The sequence below is a fragment of the Ixodes scapularis genome, unplaced genomic scaffold, assembly GCF_016920785.2.
Source record: "Ixodes scapularis isolate PalLabHiFi unplaced genomic scaffold, ASM1692078v2 PGA_scaffold18__7_contigs__length_3171195, whole genome shotgun sequence".
Lineage (NCBI taxonomy): Eukaryota > Metazoa > Arthropoda > Arachnida > Ixodida > Ixodidae > Ixodes > Ixodes scapularis.
Window position 1 is genome coordinate 2,926,934 of NW_024609844.1, and position 17,681 is coordinate 2,944,614.

General features: G+C 48.0%; 1 protein-coding gene across 1 annotated transcript in view; it reads right to left on the reverse strand.

Moving 5' to 3' along the window:
* LOC115323018 overlaps nucleotides 1-17,681 on the reverse strand; it is a 189,103-nt gene that overhangs the window by 162,627 nt on the left and 8,795 nt on the right. Inside the window, exons 2-3 of the mRNA XM_040205305.1 lie at nucleotides 10,425-10,597; nucleotides 10,242-10,331 (exon numbers count right to left, since the gene is read on the reverse strand). Coding sequence (XP_040061239.1) covers nucleotides 10,242-10,331; nucleotides 10,425-10,597 — 263 coding nt within the window. The remainder of the gene's footprint in view (nucleotides 1-10,241; nucleotides 10,332-10,424; nucleotides 10,598-17,681) is intronic.

The window sequence follows — 17,681 nt, forward strand, 5'->3', positions numbered from 1 at the left end:
CTGGTTTGCCCCGAGGTCGATGACGGCACCATACTCGCAGAGAAAATCCATTCCGAGGATAACGTCCCTCGAACAGTCTTGCAGAACGACGAACTTGACAGGGCACGTCTCACCGTGGATCTCGACGCGAGCGGTGCATCTCCCGACTGGTGTGATGAGGTGCCCTCCGGCGGTTCGTATTTGTGGTCCGTCCCACGGCGTGTTGACTTTTCGAAGGCGGCGGGAGAGCCTCCCACTCAAGACCGAGTAGTCTGCTCCGGTGTCCACGAGTGCTGATGCGTCGTGGCCGTCAATGACGACGTTTAGGTTATTGGACACCGCTGCAGGGGCGTCGTTTCGGTCTCTGGTAGCGTTCGAGTGGGGGCCCTCCGACGTTCGTGGAGGGTCTTGGCGTCGGTCGTCTTCGGCAACTCCACCTTCAGGGGTTGCCGCGCCTAGTTTCCCCGGCGTGGAGCGAGGGGCCACAGGCTTTCACGTCGGGGTCGGTGCATCGTCGAAGCTGGACGTCGTGGCGAAGGTGACCGGAACTCTCGGCGGGACGCACGCTCGGGGGACTGAGGTCGTCGCAGGTACTCGTCGATCTCCCGAGGGCGTTCACCATACCGGGGGCGCGGGTCGTTTGGGTGGAATCCGCGCAGCCCGAGTCGTCGGTATGGGCATCGGCGGTACACATGGTCAGCTTCCCCGCGGTGGTAACACAGCGGGCGTCGATCGGCCGTCCTCCAGACATCTGTCTTCTTCGGCGCAGGTTGCTCTGGGTGAGCGTGCGCCTGATCTTCCTGTCGTCGGGGGTACTGCGGCGTTGGGGCGTCCCTTCGGGGTGACGACGTGGCTTGGCGGGGAGCTTGCGGCGGTCGTCGGGCCATCGCGGCGTAGTTCAACGTCGGTTCCTCCGGTGCCACCATGGTGACGGGAACCTCTGGTTGCAGCGCCCGATGCACTTCTTCTCGGACAGCCTCGGCGATGGAAAGGGTTGGTGGACGGCTGGTAATTGGCAGCAGCCTTCGCAGTTCCTCCCGGACAACCTTTCGGATAATTTCCCGGATGTCCGGTGTACCCGGAGTGTTTTCGCCGTTAAGCAGTGTAGGTGCAGCGTCGCCTGGATGTCGCTGGTAGTGGGAAGCACGTGCCTGAAGCGCGCGCTCGATGTTGGTTGCTTCGGCGATGAAAGCCTCGACGGTGGTAGGCGGGCTCCGCACAAGGCCACCGAAGATGTTTTCCTTCACACCGCGCATCAAGACCCGCAGCTTTTTCTCTTCGGGAGCGGTTGGGTCGGCGCGATTCATGAGGTGGAGAACGTCTTCGACGAAGCTTGTGACACTCTCGGTCGGCCCTTGGGTTCTCGCTCGCAGGAGTTCTTCGGCACGCTGCCGTCGGTGCTGGTTGGCAAAGGTCCGTCGCAGCTCGGCCTGGAATTCTTCCCACGACGCAGTGGACGCTTCGTGGTTCTTGAACCAGGTGCGTGCCGTGCCTTCCAGAGCAAAGTAGACGTTCTGAAGGCACTGCTCCGGTGTCCATCGGTTATGGCGGGCCACTCGTTCGTAACGTTGTAGCCAATCTTCAACGTCCTCGTGGATCTCCCCGGTGAAAGGCGTCGGAGTCCGGGGTGCGACGGGCAAGTATACGACGGCAGAAGCGGCCCGGATCTCCGAGTGGTTGGCCATCGCCGTCTTTTTGGGCCTCGGCTTGTCCGGCAGCAGACCATATTCAGGATCCTCTCCCTTGGTCTTCTCACCGAGCCGGGAATCGGACTTGCACTGCAGGCCTTTGGAGGGGAACGCTGCACGGGCATGCGGTACCCAGCACCTCCACGAAAATGTCACGGGTAGTGACCAAGAAACAAGAAATAAACAGGAAGAAATAAACGTTTAATGTGGCGAACTTGTGCCAAAAATAAAAGGGTACAAAAAATAATAACAGAGCGTCGCGGGCGTCGAAGTCGGCGTAGCAGCAGAGTCGAACGCTGGGGCGATACTGACTCCTGTTTGCCACGCGGAGCCGCTTTTGCACACGCGTAGTTGGTTCGACGCAGAAGGTTCGACGCGTAGAAAATTCTAACCTCGAATCAGCTAGACGGTTCTCGAATTCACCAGAACATCACATTACAGTGTAAACAAAAATGCGTAGCCGCGGCCAGCAATCGAACCCTGGCCCTTCGCGTGGTAGGCAAGCGCGATAACCGTTAAGCGCGATCCAAACCAACGCTTCTTTTTGCGCCTGTAGGTCGTGCGGCTGCGGATGTGACGCATTTCGTGGCGTTTTTGCTGTTTCCGGGCGCGCTTTCTGAGTCAGAACCGTGCGCTTTGGTTTGGACGGGCGAAACTTTGGGCGAGCGCGGACGCGCGCACGCAGGCACGAGCGCACAAGCAAGGTGCAACTGCGACAGACTGGCCGGCCAGACGGCGAGAGAAAGAGAGAGAGAGAGAGAGATCGCGTTGTCATGTTGGAAGAGAATAAAAGGGGGGGAGGAGAGGGCAGCCAGACGGCGAGAAACGCGGAGCCGGAACTAGCTTGCCCTCCACCGATTGGCCGGGACACAGGAGCGCCCTATACGTCACCGCGCGTTTTTGTGCGCGTTGAGAAGAAGTTGAAATCAACCAACTTTCTTGTGCGCGCCAGGAAGGAGCGAAGAAGCGGCGCGACGTCACGAAAATACGTCACATCCGCAGCCGCACGACCTACAGGCGCAAAAAGAAGCGTTGGTTTGGATCGCGCTTTAGGCTATGGTCGCGCTGCCTATTTTGCGCGCGGCAATATTGCTCTGGATCATCTGCGTATTAACAACAGTGAGACAGCATCAGCAGTATCGCCGTTACCGTGCTCGGAATCACGGATGTATTCGAGAATCTATAAACTTTTTAATTCTCTCAGCATGAAATTTTTGCATTCTCTTAGTTTTCTTTGAACGTTGGAATGCCTGAGACTCGATGCGAAATGTATGTGTCGGACGTAGGGCCTAGGGGAAATTGTTTTAGCCCTATACTTCGTTTCAGCTTTCGTCCGAGCGCAGCCAAAGCTACGTGTGGCCGGAGCCAATCACACGCCGGCAATAGGTCACGCGATCTCGCCTGCACTTTTGTATCACTCCGCTGCGCCGCTGGTCGTCCGCGCCGCCAGCGCTCGCCGAGTATTTCGTCTGCTACGGGCGTATCAACGGTATCGTCTGCTGCAGGTTTAAAAAGTGCCTTTTCACGTTCTGAAATTTAGTCACAGGGGATGTCAGTACGTAGGCTGGCCGCTGGCGTCAGTGTCAGCGAGCTTTCCACCTTTTCGGCATACAGTTTCAAGATGTAAGTACACATTGCAAGCTGACCGATATGACCCAGCCGTTGATGTTTCATTGTATTGTCTGGATATACCAGGGCTCGAAACGCAGTCCTTTCCACCAGCTTCTCGGCGTTCGATGTGATTGGCAGGTAAGGGGGTGCCCTGATTTCGCCGCGTATCAGTGAATTTTAGTGGCCCGGACGCTTTTCTTGTTTACAACGCATTCGCGGTACGACACGGCCGGAGTCTCCTGCCGAATTTGAAAGTAGACATTCCATCACGACCTCTCGCGCCTGGCGCCGAAAGGTGCCTTTGCGAAAGGACGTTTTGAAGCGACTCTGTGTGGAAAGCAGCGAAGCACATGATTAGACCATTAAGGGAACGAAATCACTCAGAGAAACCGAGCGCTGAAGCCGAGTTGCCAGCGGATGTACGTGTTTTCACCAAACCACATGCATTTACATAGAATCATAAAAACAAACTTCAGATATTTATTTTCTTTAGTTGCAAATTATTCTTAGCAGTACACATCTGGAATATTGTGCAATGTTTATGCACAAAACAGTTATTAAAAAAAAAAAAAAAAACTTTTGCGGACTACTTTGTGGTGCGTAGGAATGCTCTTCTCAAAGTTGCGAGCCGTCCCTCAGCCTTTGGATGCGCTCGGACGGAAGCTGAAACGAAGTATAGCTAGCAGCATAATCACTGCAAACTTTAGCGAGGAAGCTCCGGCGATCTTTAATCTTTTGTGCTAATCTACCATTCTACATATTGGCAGTTCTCAAGATTTTGATACAACGAGCTTTGATTGCACTAGCTTGCATTTAATCGCAGTACTTTTTTAAGTGAAATGCTTGCGTCACACGAACTGTTACAAAGCATTCGAACCTGTCATTTAAAAAAAAAGACATTATTAACGTCCATAAAAGAGTTCATTTCTCTCTTGGAACTCAAAACACAGTTAGCAAGTCTTTACAATTTTGATTGATCAGTCCACAAAGTGTTGCATCCGATGTCCCTTAGAAATTAGTATTAGTAGGCTTTTTAACTTGCCGATCGTTACCAATAGTTCTCAGTAACCTCCATGTGTATAATAGACTCCTCTCAGATGGTTGTCTAATCCATCATTCTGACATCTATAATCTTTTAAAAAATGCAGCCCGCTTTTTAGATGTCCAGAGATAGCACCACACATATCATTATTTGTTAAATCTAATGCAACGCAGAAATAGAAGACTAACTGCACATTTTTATTTTTTTGCAGGATTTATTGCAGCCGTAATTTTTTTTACCAAGAGTGCATTGTATTATTCGGTCAATTATTTACTTGTTCTAACTACCTAAAAAAGACGACTCGTTTTTGTGCGCATCCCTTGTTGTCTTGTTTGTTGTTGTCTTGTTGAAAAATGTTGACTACAATCCTTTCAATCTCTTCAATAGACTTTTTTTCAAACGTGTGGTCCGTTTATACTTAGTTTCGCCGTAACTTGGTAAAGTACAACCGCCACAGCCCTCTCGAGCCAATCAGAGAGACGGAGTGAAGGTATGCGACGCATCTCTGCAGAAGGAGAGCACTCTGTTGATTTGTTGTCACGTGCTGCTTTCCAACGTGCATATTTGCTCACTGGGACTCTAGCCTTCGCCGTTTGGCAAATTGTGATGAAGTGATTTACAGTAGCTACTGCGCTAAATACCTAAGGCCTTCATGCTTTGGGCATTTGTTCGACAAGAATGTTATGTCAGCAATCAGTGAATTCAGCTCGGAGCCTATTGGACTCGAATGCTGTATTAGCGTTCGACGTGAACTGGAACCCATTCATATGTTTTACGCTGAAAAAAAATGGTGACAGTCAATATTGTTTGATGGGGTTTTGCAAAGGGTCTATTGTGGTATACGTCTATGAAATGTTCTGCTATATGACAATCCATCAACATCTGCTATTAACTACGTGCTCAGAGGTGGGTTCGTCTTTGTAATTAGCAAGTTAGAACAATAATTATTTCTCACGAGTGTAATATTTATTTTCAGTAGCTGGGCCCGTTTTGTGCTCATCAATGCCAGCGTGCTATGATGGTATTATAATGTGTGTATAGTTTGAAATATCCTCTGTGAAATGCCTACAGGGTTCCTTTAAGGGAATAAATGACTTAATAACATTTTCACATCAATGGAGTTTGTTTTCGGATGCACCACATGTTCAGGAGAGGTGGAAAAAGTGCAGCCCCATGCAACAGGTCTGCCATTCTGGTTTGTCCCATTTATTAATATTGGGGGGGGGGGGGGGGGCGGGGAGGGGGGGCTTTAGAGATGCGAGTGTCCTCAAAAGCTCAACCACGTGCATTGAACACAATTTTCGGTGTGTAGACTCTGAAGGCGGAAAGGCTGGATTAGAAATATTATGCATACTTGGTTAGTATATCAAATATGTTTATTTGCCCTTGATTACATAATTATTTGGAGAGGACACAGATAATTGATGTCGGCCAATTAATAATGCCCTTGGACGTCGACCGACACCAAATAAACTGTGCATTGCCGCTTACCTGCTTTGTCGTACTTAGTGTAGAAGCATGGGTCATGCTTACCTCCCCTCGAGGCGATAGGAATAGGGAGGTTTGGGGTAGTGTCGGCACAAAAGACAGAGGCTGGCAAGGATACTCCTCAATGTCCCAAGGTCGCTCCTCGATACGTAGTCACGGGTCGTTCGGCACGAACCCTGGAAGGCCCATTGATTGGCATGGGCACTCCTTGTAAGCATGGTTGGCCTCACGTAGTGGTAGGAGGGTGATCGCCGGTCGGCCGTTGGCAACACCTCCGTCTTCCTCGCTGTAATTTGTTCACTGCAGACCTACACTGGCTCTTCCCGAAGTCGGGAATACTACGGCGTTAAGGTGCCCCGTTGAACTGGTATACTACTAGCCAGGGGGTGGCGGTCGTTCTGCCATTGCAGCGTAAGTCACTTTCAGTTCGTCACATGCCGCTTCGCTCGCAGAAATCTCCGGTTTAAATGCCTGTTGAACTCCTTCCCGAACAATCCCGGCAATCCCAATCAAAGCCGGGCAACTGGTGACAGGAAGTAGCTTCCTGATCTCCTCCCGGAAAACATTGTATATGACGTCGCGAATTCCTGGGAGGCTGGCCTCGAAGTTGCAGCTGGACAACTCTAGTGTCGAGACGCTGGGGAGTTGTGTGATGAACCCTTTGACTGTTTATGATGATTATCAGCTTCTTATCTTCTTTAGCATGAGGGTCGGCGCGGGCGCTTGATCAGGATCCAAACATTCTCCACGAAGGCGGTGAGGCTCTCGTTGGGGCCATCTCCTGGATCGAATTAGGCATTCGGTCCTTTCTCGTCAACGCTGGCTGACGAACGTGCACAGCTCGATCTTACAAACTTCCCACAACGCTGAGAAGGATTCGTGGTTCTCAAACCAGTGCCTGGCAGTTTCTTCCACGACAAGTATACGTTCTGCAGGTGTTGGTCGTATGTCCACCCATTGTGGTGGGCGATGCGATCATATTGTTCAATCCCCTCCGCGACGTCTACATACACCTTGTCGCGAAAGGGCATGGAGTGCGGGGTGCGGCGGGCATGCAAGCAATCGTGGGAGCCGACGCAGTTTGAAGCTACGGGTTTGTCACCGTTGGCTTAGTCTGCTTCGGTTTTTCTGACAGGAGACCAAAACCGGGGGTTCTTCCAGGTAGCAGCAACTGACTCGAATTTCAGGTTCTTCATGGTGTATTTGCAGAGTTCGCTCTTGTGGGACTCGCTCGTCTTGCGGTTTTTCTACCGGGCTCGGGATTGAACTTGGTTCACGGCTCGCCGGGGGTGTAAGACACGGGACAGCCCGTCACCCTTGTCTTGTTGTTAGGCAACTCTTCTGACGGGCCGCCAGGGTGCACACAAAGTGAAGGGCTAAGAATAAAATACCCAGCACCTCCACCAGAACATACGATGAAAGCCGAGCATGGTCTGGAACTTTCCAAAATAGTAAAGATTAATAAAAGGATTGGACCAAGCATCCGTGACAATATAACAAAACTGACGCAAGAGAATTTATCCTGACCAGTAAAGAAGCTGCATAGCTTTAGTGGCATTCTGTCCGAATAAGTCAACTCCTTCGGGGTTTTGATCACTGCCGTGTATAGGAACTGAACTTAAATGGATGTGGGACCACTTTTCTGGTAATCAGCTTCTGTAGGCTGTCGCCGCGAAGAGGCATGAAGGGTGGGCTGGGTAGGTAACACTCGCCCAAGTGATACATGCGCGATAAAATATCCATGCAGCTCGCAGCTTGTGTATGGAGTGTTGATTAAACGTATGTGTCGACGAAACGTGCGGCAGACCAGCGGATTTAATACCAACTGTAACACCTGTGCTCTGTGAAAGTGCACGTCTACGCCAGAACTATTTAGGAAGCAGCACAGCATCATTTAGCACGGCACGGGAACTACCAGTTTTTCGGTGCGCCGCACAACCGAAGTTAGCCTTTGGTCGTTCGAACGAAGCGGCACCCGATCACAGACTGCCAAGCACGACTCACGCAATTCCTGTAGCTAAACTGCGTATTTAAACAGATTACACACGATTCACTTCAGACTTCGAAGGTTCCGATGGTCAACGAGAGCACAAAAACGCCGCGTTGAAATTTATCCTTGCGACATCCGAATCACTCCGAGGTCCGATCAACGAAGTCCGATTGTCTCTTCCGTGGCAATATCAGCAAAATCCCCGTCGATCGCTAGCAAAATGCATACCGTTCCTTCGTATTTTTCACGTTATAGCTACGTGAGAGACCAGGCTGAACTGTGAGGTCGCTTTCGACCAGCTTCATTTGACGTCTCCCGCATCTGAAATCAACTTGCTCAGACCAGCGACAACGAACAACGCATCCGACAAGCTTCGACTGAGGCTCCGGCACAGCTGGGGCCAGCCGCTGCCTGGGCACTGCCGTCTTTCCTGTGACGTCAGGTATTTGGTCTTGTCACGTGACGAGTCGACATTTTTTGCGTACAATGGGAGTGGCCTGTAGTGGGCCACTTTCGAATGCAAGCCCCTCTACCTCGTTGATTTCAGCAGATTAGCATATTTTCATGAACTCTATTAAAGGTTTTATGTTTTTGCTGTTAAACCAAGCCCATATGACACCCCAAAACTTGAGTTGGACGTACAGTGCACTGACATTGAACCGACCGTACCAACTTTCAACAGAGCCTTGATAGCCGAGTGGTACAACTATTAAAATAGCTATAGGGTACGTGTTACAGACGAAAAACAAATAGTCGGGGTTTTCTTAACCTTACTGCAAAACCTTGGTGTTTTTGTTTTTTTTTGTCTTGTGATTTCAATACGTACTTTAGCTGTTTAATAAGGTATATCGAACCGTTATAAAGCCCCTCGTAAACGTTCTGGCTGTCAGTTCGGTGTCAGTGCCCAGTACCTGGAACTTGTGTTTTGGGGTGTGTTATTGGAGACAAAAGTGTGTAAGACTACACCCTTTTTTTAGAGTGTATGGCGAATGCATAACGTGGAGCAAGCAACACTGACACAAACAAACGAAGCATGCGTTTGCTCCTATGCACAATACTAAGCTCTGTAATACTGGCACACTGCTTACTTAGAGAAGCAAACGACACATCATGAACGCTTCAAAGCTACCACACATATTACAAGAAGATAGTAAATCTTAACCTCTATGAATATTCACAAATAGCAGCGAAAACGTTTTCTATAGATAAATATTAAAACCAGTTTGTCAAACTATAAATAAAATAAAAAAATGCATGATGTTTACAATTATCTGTAATGCCGAATCCCCCTCCGTAACCTCCCCTCCTCGTCTCCTGCTCCCCACCCATTCAGCGGGAAAACTTCCCCTCTAACTTTAGCGGAAAAATTGTCCCACTAAGTTTAGCGCAAATATTTCCCCGCTAAATTGAGCGGAACAATTTCCCCGCTAAATTTAAAAAAAAAAAACTTCCCTCTTATTTAGCGAAAAACTTTTCCGCCAAATTTACCGGGAAATTTTACCGTCGTGATGTCGCACGTGCCGCATGTGTGACGTCATTATGGGAAACGTTCCATAATGCAATGCTCGGAATTACGCCGAAGCCGACGCCGTTCATCCCGGAAACGGGCGCCTAAGAGCTGCGCTCTAAAACCGAAAACGCCATATTTTAGTCTTATTCCTATCGTTTGCAACGATGGAATATTAGATTTGTTTTTCTATGCACAGCATGTAACCTAACGCTTCAAAGGTACTTTAGTCAGCCCGCAAAAATCGGTCTCTCAACGCTTACAGAAAAAAAAAACAGCTTACATCGGTAAAGAAAAAAAATAATACTGTTCTAGGCAATTTGCGATGCCATTTTGCGGACGATGCACGCGTAGAGAGAAATGCTGCCGACAGATGGCGTACGCCACGTGAGAGAAGCGCCAATTAATTAGTTTTTTTTTTTTTTTGCGAGATCGTTTGCTATAAATTTGAATCGACCGGCGCTTTGTCGACGCTGCGCACGTCATCTGTTGGCATGGCGGTACTTATCTTTATGCCCGGATCGTCTGCGAAGTGGCGACGTAAATGACCCCGAACACCTGTTTTCTTCTTTCTTTTTCCGCAAGGTAAGTTTATTTATATATATATATATATATTTTTTTTTTTACTGTAAACTTTCACCATTGTGCTTGCACCTATGAAGTAAATGGCAGCGCGATATGTTGAGAAACCCATTTTTGCAGGTCGTTTGAACTGCCTTTAAAACCGTTAGTTTACAGGCTGCATGTGTATCGAGATACACTTGTTGTCTTACTTTGATTCACTATTTTATGAAACTAAGTAGCATTTTCTTAAAGAGGTTTCTGAATTTTTGTCGTTTTCACCATCTAAGAGGATGATAACGCTCAGTTCAATAACATAGTGCTACGTTTAACGAATACACTTAAAAATATCCGAAGAAATTATTACGTCATTACCACGCGTAGTCCATTATCCCTTTCAAGAGAAACGGCCGCCCTTTGATCCGTATCATGATATACCATTTTGTTAAGTTCCATTCCATTCATCTGAAACGGGGAAGGAAATGCAATCGAACCCTACGTCCTACTTATTTAGACTTGATGCTTGAAGATAAAAAGAAACACAAAAAAAACACTCACATATTGTTTCACTGGGGTTCCCCCTTCTTCGTACTGCAACAAAAACGACTTCGAAAAAACATCGGCTGGTTGCAGAGATAGAGTGGTGTCTTCATCGATTAAGAGTGTTAGCTGATCCCCGTCACTTCGAGCCTCTATTACATGTGGATACACTAGCCTCCTTCTCCCAAAACCTAAGAGTGAAAAAAAAAAAAAAAACATTAAATGAACAATAAGCTCCTTGAAAGACCACATAAAGCAGCATTGCCATTCGCCATCTCATGGGCCCGAACCGTGCGATTGGATCCCAGTCTTCGCCAAAGGCTGGCCCAGCACTCGATATTGATACGAGCTGAGCTTGGTTCACGTCGAACACTGCTGCAGCTTTTGTGTCCAATATATGCCCAGTGTATGTGCCAAAGCAATGGTGTATTCGGATAATTGGCACAGTCGCAACTAGATGGCGCAAACTTCTCAAAAGGCCCTATTATTTGTTTTACCGCAAACTGACCGCTTATAAAAACATGACATAAAGTTCCTCTCGCAGGCTCTAGGTGAGGAGTTATTTCAGTTATTTGTTTAGCTCTTGATCTTTTTAGGCATGGTTTAATCTTATGCGGCACCGCTCAGCGCGATATAGACAAATATGAACCATCGAATTCTAAATGCTTGTGAATTTAAAAACAAAATGGAGTACTTTAAATAAAATCATAAGCCCGTGGCTCGACGACTTACAACCAAATTTCCCAACATATTATTTAGTAAGCCTCAAGTTCGTTCACTGTACGTGGTCACCGTACCTTAGCTGAAACTATACGGACGCTACACTAGGGAGGTTTAGTAGATCGGTCCGATTACTCCGATTACGATACCAGATACCTCGCCGACGCCTTTTTGTGTGCACCGAATCGCTGTCACGTACCATTTTAGAAGGTATCGGAACGGCCAACTAAAACTCCCTGTCGTCTACTCATATGCAGCCACTAAAAACTTTCGCATTATGTATGGTGGTCACCCCTCGAGATTCAGCATATTGTTGGGTCACTGACATATTGGTAATAATGGCAATTCAAGTTGCAGCGAAGGAGATCAAGATACAGTGAACCTTCTAAACCAATTGTTTCCCAACCCATGGCCCAATGATTTGGCCTGGTAGTTCAACAGACAATAGTACCTAGTGTGTAGACTTACGGCCGTGGTTAAAACCCGAGATTTCACTCTTGACGTTTTGAAAGCTTTTTTGTACAATATCTCTAAACATTATTCGATAGCAAAATAAGTTAGTCATACAAATCAGTCTTTGGTAACAAAGGGCTACTGTATATAACTTCAGTACTCTTTTATGACGTTTAACTGTAACGAGTTACTTTTTCAAGAACAGTAAATTGTAACAATAGTACCATTACTTTTTCTGAAGTAACCGCGAAAGTAATGACGTTACTTTAATTGGTAATTCCCAGTTTTTTTGTTTTTTTTTTTCTTATTTATAAGATATCATTGAACGCGTACAATCGTTCCATTCCTGGCACCTTCGAAATGATGTGTTCCGACATTTCGAGTATAAAGTTGACTTTCCACAAACTTTTTATTACGTTCTTTCTCGCGAATCATGAACCAAATTGAGCCACGCGCACTTTGATGCAAGCAATACTTTAGCTATATTTACGCAGGCGCTTGTACTTTGGGCTGAACATTTGCACCTTAGCATTATGAAGGTCTAATTATGTCGCAGTATTTTCATTAGTGCCCCGGTAGATGCGCTGACTTTGAACTGGCTTGAAGCGCACGTATCTAAAGTTCGCAACATCGCCACGGGATGGCGCCACAGTGGCGGTGGCTGACGAAACTAGCTGCTAGAACCACTGTATTCGCGACTCCAGCAAAACGGACGCCACCAAGCGGGAAAACCAGGAACCAGCCGGTCCAGGTCGCTCCGCGCCCCTCCGCGTCCCTGGGGGCTTTCGCGGACACGTGTTCTCGGCGCATGGCGAACAGTGTAATTTCACGAAGGTCCGAAAATTTCTTAAGTTCGCCTGGGTGTTCATTAGTGTGGTCAAACCTCAGTAGAATTGTTTCCTTTCATCACGTGTTTTCGATTTCTTGGATGGGGAGGAATCGCGGAAAAACGTTTTGATGTTTTGTCTGTCTCGAATCACAATCAAAGAGACAACTACTTGGTAACTGATAAGTGGTTTCTTTATACGGATGTAGAACAGCGGACTGAGGACGACAGACGAGGTGTTTCACTGGAGGGCACACCAATCCTGCAGTGAAGTGAATGAGGTTCGATAGCTGCTTTTCTTGAGTTTGGTTGTGCCCGATTAGCTTCAAGTTTGAGCCACCCACGCCGGTCGGTGCGTTGGCTACTCATCTTGGCTGCTTTTCGCCGAAAAAGACCACACTGAAGGAGTTGGGCTGATTTTGCAATTACTTGATTCAGGAAAACCTGCTCGCTGCAAATGATAAATAAGGGAAATTATCTGTTTTAAAAAGGTGGGGGACGCGTCTCGCAACGTTAGAAGCTGTCACGGCATTATGATCTATCGCGCCTCCAATATTTATATTATACCCCCGTCGAATTAAGCCAACAGCAATATACGTCTACATTGCTCAGGTTGACCGGCCACAAAAATACTCATTTTTTCATTTCAGGATTCGAACTCAAGTTCAATGCCCAGAGAGGTTCTGCTTGAATCTCCAATGAAGACTCTCTTCAGTTTGTCCGCATTCGTCTCCGTGCTACCGGCTAGAACCATTTGGCTAAGTTTAACTTAGTATCTCTCTGTCTCTCAAATATACTTTTATTCAGCAGTTCACCTAATAGCTAGTTAACTAAGCTCATATTTCAAACCGAAGAATATACTAATATCGCTTTAGTGGGACCCCCCCCCCCCCCCCCCCCCCATAGTGCGTAATATAATACATAACCCGCTCGTCAAAATGACTTCTCGATTGCTACTAAAACCTGAATTGAAATACGAGTATCAGCTGCCTAATGGGGTGCCGGCGGGTTAACATGCTTCTTGGCTCAAGATGCGCTTGCTTAATTTTCGTAATTTTCCTGCAGCCTGTGTTGTTGACCGAGCAGACGACTGGAGCTGTTCCTTAAACGCGGATCCGCACAAAAGCTCGATTTCGCGGACAGGTAAGTCGCATGGTCGAGGCATGCGAGTTGGCTGAAAATTACTGTCGGTGGGAGAATTCTGCAGTCATCGCCGCTTTCCTTAGATGATCAAAACTGATTAGTGCATTACCGTCTCTCCAGAGCCCATAGTTTCGGTTTCGAACGAAATCTCCGAAACGAAAGTTTGACATGAAAAGAACAAAAAACACACTTGGAAAACAAAACTATGCTCTGCAAGTTTATGTGCACCGGCTACACTTAACCGTCTCAGTTCAAATACCCATAAAATTGGGCATTAAACAAAAGAAAATCTGTTAAATTGAACGCGCCACCTGTTCAGGCGGCCCGGCCGAGCCGACGCGACCTGGACTCAGCCGCCATGTTTGTTTGGTGGTGGCGCCCCCTATTAGCCCCGAGATTCGCGTGGCGCCCCCTTACAGCGAACCGGGGTGACGTCACGGCGAGGAGAGAATTTTTCCCCGACTCGGCCCGCTCGCCCTGTGGAGGCTGTGACGACGCTAGCTGACGGCGCGCTCGTTTCTATTTAATTTTTTTGGCGTGTTTTTCTTAGGAAGTGTAAATTTTTATTTGAACCTTTATTGAGGTACGGCCTGCAGCTACAGGCGAAACTTCAACAAACATTTTAAACATGGTTGACAGGGCAGGCAACGCATGAATCACAGCTGGTATATGAAAATAAAGAAATATGCCACAATTGCAGGAGCGTCACTATAAATTTACATCTCGCACAATAAATGCTGCTGATGGTCTGAATGAATTGGGAGGTTATGTATACTATTTTTTTTTGTATCTCTGTTTTTAAACAAGATCGCCGAAGCAGAAAAGCTGCATGCTGCTCGAGCAACATGTTAAATACAGTCTGGGCCATCAAGAAAAAATCACAAGTAAGACAGCCCAAGTGCAGGGGCAAAGTAAAAAAAAACAAGGAACATTTATTATATACAGTGCTTGCATTTGACCTTTGATGGATTCGGATAGTATTTCAATGGACTACACGGGTGGTATTTGTGGACTTGTTTATATCAACCCTCAAGTAATGTATAAAAAACGTAAGCGAAGGTGTCTAGCTCGTTATTAGCCCCTTAAGCCCTAAAATTGATATTTTACTTAAATCGAATTGTCCTGAAGCTAAAATACCAGACGCTTTTCTCACGCAGACTATCGCCCTTCACAAGTTCCACATTTTTTGCTACTAGTGCTGCATCTTCCACTGGACAGACGTTCGAATGCTTGCTTTTACTCCTGTTTTCCTCTGATGTCAGAGAGTCCAGCTGTAGGGAGTTTGGAGGCTGAGGAAGCTTTTGGGGACCTGCAGCAGTGTCTCTTTTAATTGGAAATGACAATTCAGACTAAACGGTGTATTTTCGGAATAGGCTGGAATAAAGAATGTCAGGAAAAAGTATAAGCATTCCACATTACGGAAATATTGCCGTGCATAGTTTGGCAGTTAATACATATCATACAGAGAACTGGGGGCAATTCGGCCGTTCTTGCTGCTACCATACGAACTAATTTCCAGTAAGTGTGCTGCTTCTAAGAAATATGCCTGCATACGTGTATAAACTATATAATTAATTCACGAAGAAGCCACATTTATGTAAAACAACCCTGTTCCACGAGCACTTCAAAGAAAACATCTGCGAACCAGCGCATGCAGAGTGGCACCGCAGAGTCAGGGTCGCGAGCTAATTTGCCGACCACCCAAAGGCGCATGATATAAATGCCACTTCAAATGCATTGAAAGCGGGATGTAATATTGTCTTAAATCATGAACGTGCAAGGAACAGAATTCCAGCGTCTCAAACGCTTGCGCCATCGCTTCACTGACCTCTCGCAAGATTGCCTTGTGTCGTGTGGACGGACGGGGAGGCTCATCGGCGGAATTGCCTCCGCCGATAGCTTTCGGGATTTGTAACGCAATTTTAAAGGTAAAAGGGACAAGCAGGCTTATAAAATGTACGGAAGCACGTCAATATCGGCCTAACTCAACTTCTTGCACACCAGGTAAACGAAGTGCAGCTCCATGAAGAGCTTGCGGCACACAACGCCAAACCAGGAAACCGGTGCTGGGAGGCGAGCCGATGCGAGATCGCGGAGCGGAGTACTCGCCCTGACGTCACAGTACACCTCACCCAATCCGGGCGCGGCGACCGCAGCGACGCTTGTGCCCGCTCTCGGGGCTAATAGGTCGCTGGAGTCGCGAATATGGCAGCGTAGCTGCCAGAGTCGCACCGCGCCTTTCCCTGTTGCGCCTCTCACCGTGATTGGTCACACGCGGTACCATAGCAACGACCCGAGCTGGCTCGGTTTCCATAGCAACCGAGTGACTACTCGTCACGAGACCATGCGGAGGGCAAGTTCGTCTGCTTCTTGCGCAGGGGGTAGCGGTGACGTCAGAACGCCGAACCCTGATTGTCTGATCGCGACCCCCTATCTGAGCGTCGTCTGCTCCTTTGCAACGTCGTCTGCTCGCAACGTCGTCTGTGTGTGTCTCACCTTTCCTGTGACTTTTGGAATTGCAGAGGCCAGATTCACGAAACGATCTTACGCCAAAAATGTGCGTAAGACAAAACTTAAGAACAAATTCGTGTTCACGAAACAAAATTTTCGTAAGTTTTTCGCAGGTTACGACGAGATCCTACGACAGCTCCGAAGCTGTCTTACGCACTTCTTACGATCAAATCAGCATGGCGGACAGCGTCGCGGTCGCGACGACCCATGGTCCTTTGTTTTTCTACGTGCGCTTCTCATGCGTCCCGACTTCAAGCAGCAAGGAAAAAGTAAAAAGTACTTGAAACAGGCCACGACGAACAAGAACGCTGGATCCATAAACACCCGGGAAAAGCTCCAACGGCCACGATTCCACCGAACGCTGCCAAGCGAGCACGGCAATTAGACCTAGCAGGCACTCCGCGACTCGGCCCACGACCGGCTGGTGAGCTGAATGAAATATGCCCGCGCGACCCTTGTGAACCCTTCCCGTATTATACTTTGATCGCTGACCTCAGCTTTAGATTAAGAGGTCAATCTCTTCCTCTTGTTATCTCCTTGTTTCCCGAGGCAACGGTGACTCTCGCCGGTGAAAAAGCGGTGAATCTCCGACAGACGCAGGAAAGGTAAAGCAGCCATCGCTTTGACTAGCAGACGTAAAGCAGACGACGTTAACTGCGCCAAGCCGCCGGCGCCGTTAAAGAATGAGGGGTCTCGCCGCACACGAAAGGAGGGGAAGAGTATTTGGGAGGGAACTTGCGGACATTAACACGCTCACCCTCTCGGTTCTTAGCAAACAAACCTCGGCGCCTCGGGACACCTCGCATGTGAGTCCTTTGACTTCCCTCCTTGGTGCGCGTCTCCTAGTTGTTAGACAAAAACAACGCACCGCTCGAGTTATTTCGTCTGCCCTCTCTGAAAGGCGAAGTCGAGCTCGCTCGTGAAGACCTGTCGCAGGAAAGGTAAGACAGACGCCGACGATGTTGCGAGCAGACGATGTTGCGAGCAGACGACGTTGCAAAGGAGCAAACGACGCTGAGATAGGGGGTCGCGATTAGCCAATCAGGACTCGGCGTTCTGACGTCACCGCTACCTCCTTTCTCATGCGCAGAAGACGAAAATGAGCCCACTTGCGAGGCGTATAGAGTAATATACACAAGGTAAAGAGCGGACACTGCCCTAGGCCCAACGTTACTAAAACACTCAGTTCGGAAACTCGCCGTCGAAACCTGGGCCGCTGGCGTCCACCGAGACCAAGCTAAATACGACAACAGCGCCACTCTTTATCATTTGTCTGTACTGTGGTCACGTTGAGCCTTTAGAAAGCATGTTTTTGCGTAAAAACAAACAGGAAAGACTCTTTTTGTATGAAATTTATTAGAGTTTAATACAAAATGAAGGACGCGTGATGTTTTTAAAATCTTTAGTTTGGAAGGCTTTGCGGCACAATTAATATTGTTTTTATACAACCCTGCCTCAGCGGTGCTTTCAGGTAGCGCGTCCCGACCTAGGTCCAGTTTAACTTCGGTAGTACGACGCGGCGCGTCCGCTGGGGAGACGGGGGTGGCACCCCTGTAACCTCTTCCGCTGTATCTGTTTCGGCTCAAAATGGCCGATTAGAGCCAAAATAGACGTCACCGGCA